Source organism: Glycine soja, chromosome 7, assembly GCF_004193775.1.
Source record: "Glycine soja cultivar W05 chromosome 7, ASM419377v2, whole genome shotgun sequence".
Classification (NCBI taxonomy): Eukaryota; Viridiplantae; Streptophyta; class Magnoliopsida; order Fabales; family Fabaceae; genus Glycine; species Glycine soja.
In genome coordinates, this window is record NC_041008.1 from 41674079 (window position 1) to 41677551 (window position 3473).

General features: G+C 40.7%; 1 protein-coding gene across 1 annotated transcript; it reads left to right on the forward strand.

Annotated features, from left to right (window-relative positions):
- Positions 1-916: 916 nt before the first annotated feature.
- On the forward strand, positions 917-3072 carry LOC114419776 (cytochrome P450 89A2-like). Its single transcript, XM_028385556.1, has one exon. It carries the CDS (start codon positions 1071-1073, stop codon positions 2583-2585), a length of 1515 nt encoding a protein of 504 aa, XP_028241357.1. The 5' UTR covers positions 917-1070; the 3' UTR covers positions 2586-3072.
- The last annotated feature ends 401 nt before the right edge of the window (positions 3073-3473 follow it).

The following is a 3473-nucleotide window of genomic DNA, read 5'->3' on the forward strand; positions in this document are numbered from 1 at the left end:
TTTGTTAGTTAATAGATTTTAAAGTATTATAACATAAAAAATCCTCAAATTGAACCGAACCGAATCAAACGCGGTAAAAGTTGGATTCGATTTAGTTCTGATGTGATGCTATGCTGAACCGGAATCAAACTAAATCCATTATGTTAAAAATCAAATCTCACCACCAAACGTCCCTACATAAGATGACGTCAGAACACACATTGTATTGCCCCACTTCTTCATCGCAAACATTTGTATAAATATCTAGGATTAGAACTGAAAAGACTAAACTGGTGAGCTGAGTGGACATCTATCTTAGCCAAAAAATCAGCTCATTATATTAATTTAGGTTTATATGAGTGATCGTATGAAAGAAAGGAGCTTAAGAACTTCCTGCTTAGCCGCGTGTCCTTATATTTCAGATTTTAATTTTCATGAATTACTACCGGTATAAAATATTTTTTATAAATGTAAATTAATCAGAGGAGTGCTTCCCTTTAATTAATGGATAAAATATGCATGCTTCTATATAATATAATATAAAGGACAAGCTGCAGCACAATTGGAACGTGTTCCTGACTCATACTTCAGGGGAAGGAAATCAATGTGCTAACTTCACTAAGTTACATGCAGGACAAGCAGCAGCACAATTGGAACGTGTTCCTGACTCATACTCTCAGGGGAAGGAAATCAATGTGCTAACTTCACTAATTTACATGCAGATGCCGCGCGCTGGAGTGTCCTTTTAAGGACGTGAGTTTTCCTATTTTGGTTTTTTCTTTTGATTGTCCTTTAGTCAACCTGCGAGAAAAGGAAATGTAAATTAATCAGACATTAATTTTTGAGATACATGGCTGAGATTCATGCAATTAAAATGTCATATCCTTATGGCTGAGGTTGTGCATTATTTCCACGACGTAGTTCGCTATCATTCTTTTTAATAAGCAGGAATCCAGAACATATAAGAGTTACAAACAATTCAACAACCAACTCAGCTATATAATTGACTCTCATTTGACACTCACACCGTAATTATCAACGACACTGAGCCTCACTCTCACTCTCGTGAAAAGTGAACCAAGTCCCCACCCATGGAAGCCTGGTTCATAATCCCAGTCACTCTTTGTGTCTGCATGCTGACAAGAGCCATACTATTCTCTCTTCACAAGAAAACCATAACCATCCCTCCAGGCCCTCCTCACATCCCAATCATCTCAAGCATTCTATGGCTCCGAAAAACCTTCTCCGAACTCGAAGCAGTTGTGAAAACACTCCACGCCAAATATGGCCCCATCATCACTCTCCGCATTGGCACTGAGCGCACCATATTCATTGCCGATCACTCCCTCGCCCACCAAGCCCTAATCCAACACGGTTCCCTCTTCTCCGACCGCCCCAAGGCCCGAGCCGCCCTTAAAATCCTCAGCAGCAACCAACACAACATCAGCTCCGCCTCCTACGGCGTCACGTGGCGCACCCTCCGCCGCAACCTTGCCTCCGAGATGCTCCACCCCTCCAGCGTCAAGTCCTTCTCCAGAACCCGCAAGTGGGTCGTCCACACCCTCCTCACGCGCCTCAAATCAGATTCATCACAATCCAACAATCCAATAAAAGTCATCCATCACTTCCAATACGCCATGTTCTACTTGCTTGTGTTCATGTGCTTCGGGGAACGACTCGACAATGGGAAAGTCAGAGACATCGAACGCGTGCTGCGCCAAATGCTTCTGCGGTTTGGCAGGTTCAACATTCTCAACTTTTGGCCTAAAGTCACGATGATTCTGCTCCACAAACGTTGGGAGGAGTTGTTTAGGTGTCGGAAGGAGCAAGAGGATGTCATGGTTCCGATTATAAGAGCCAGGAAGCAAAAGCGAGCCAAAGAAGGTGTTGGATTAAACGACGGCGTTGTTGTTTCGTATGTTGACACGTTGTTGGATTTGCAGTTGCCTGAGGAGAAACGGGAGCTGAGCGAAGAGGAAATGGTGACGCTCTGTAATGAGTTTATGAACGCGGGTACAGATACTACTTCGACGGCGTTGCAGTGGATAATGGCGAATTTGGTGAAGTACCCGCACATGCAAGAAAAGGTGGTGGAGGAGATTAGAGAAATAGTTGGTGAGAGAGAAGAGAGGGAAGTGAAAGAGGAAGATTTGCACAAACTGAGTTATCTCAAAGCTGTGATTTTGGAAGGATTAAGGCGTCACCCGCCAGCGCACATTGTGTCGCATGCTGTGACCGAGGACGTTGTTTTTAATGATTATTTGGTTCCTAAGAATGGGACAGTGAATTTCATGGTGGCGATGATAGGTTTGGACCCTAAGGTATGGGAGGATCCAATGGCGTTTAAGCCAGAGAGGTTTTTGAATGATGAGGAGTTTGATATAACTGGAAATAAAGAGATTAAGATGATGCCGTTTGGAGCGGGGAGGAGGATTTGCCCTGCCTATAATTTGGCTTTGCTTCATTTGGAGTACTTTGTGGCTAATTTGGTTTGGAATTTTAAGTGGAGGGTTCCAGAAGGAGGGGATGTGGATTTGTCTGAGATACTGGAGTTCAGTGGGGTGATGAAAAATGCATTGCAGATTCATATTTCTCCTCGGATCTAGACTCTGCACATATCAGTGCTAATAAATTGCCTATCAATGATAGGTTGGAAAATAATTTCTTGCTATAAAATTGACATGGATTGATACTTTGGGGTTAATGCAAGTATGGTTTAATAATGGTTTTTATGTGTAGGATTTCTATATAGTACCTCACAAATTTTGGGATTTCTGGTACAGTTAGTTTTTAAACTAATAGTTATTATAGAAAGTTTCTATGGTACTTTGACAAGAAGTTAGCTTTTAAGCCACATGATGAGTTCTTATTGACAATCACCAGCACAATCTTGCCAAAAGTGTCAAACATTACTTTATTTAGATGGTCATGATGAGTTTGTACCTTTATTCATGGTGTAGGCTTTGTTAGACCATAAATCCTTTGTACGTCTTTCTCAAAGCAACTGATCCACCCCAACGCTGTTGGCTGTTGCAGGTAACTAAATAATTGTTTTTTACAATGGCAGTTGGATGTGCTCGAGGCACTTGATTCTGTTTTGATTTCTGGATCAGTTGTGTACTTTTCCTGCAATTTTCTTTTTGAACAAAAAAGAAACAGCAATACAAAATTGTATTGTACGAATCAACTAAGTTTAATAAGCTAATGTTGGTCTTCTAGACATTTTTCATATTCCAATTGTGAAATGAATGTAGTTAATTTATTGACACACTTCTGAATTTTTCGAGCAGATATCCGTTAATGAGAGGCTAATAATTTGGATTTTCGCCACTTGGAGTATATAATCATGATGTAAATGTCCAATTTGCCACTTATATCAACTATTACCTTTAGTTCCTTAACATATTTTACCTATTTCATTTCGTTTCCCCCACAATTCATAGGTACTATGAATATTAGTGCTCTAACACATTTCTCCCTTCATACTATAATTC

Coding starts and splice junctions, on each gene's coding strand:
- LOC114419776 (XM_028385556.1), top strand. CDS start 1,071: ATGGAAGCCTGGTTCATAATCCCAGTCACTCTTTGTGTCTGCATGCTG.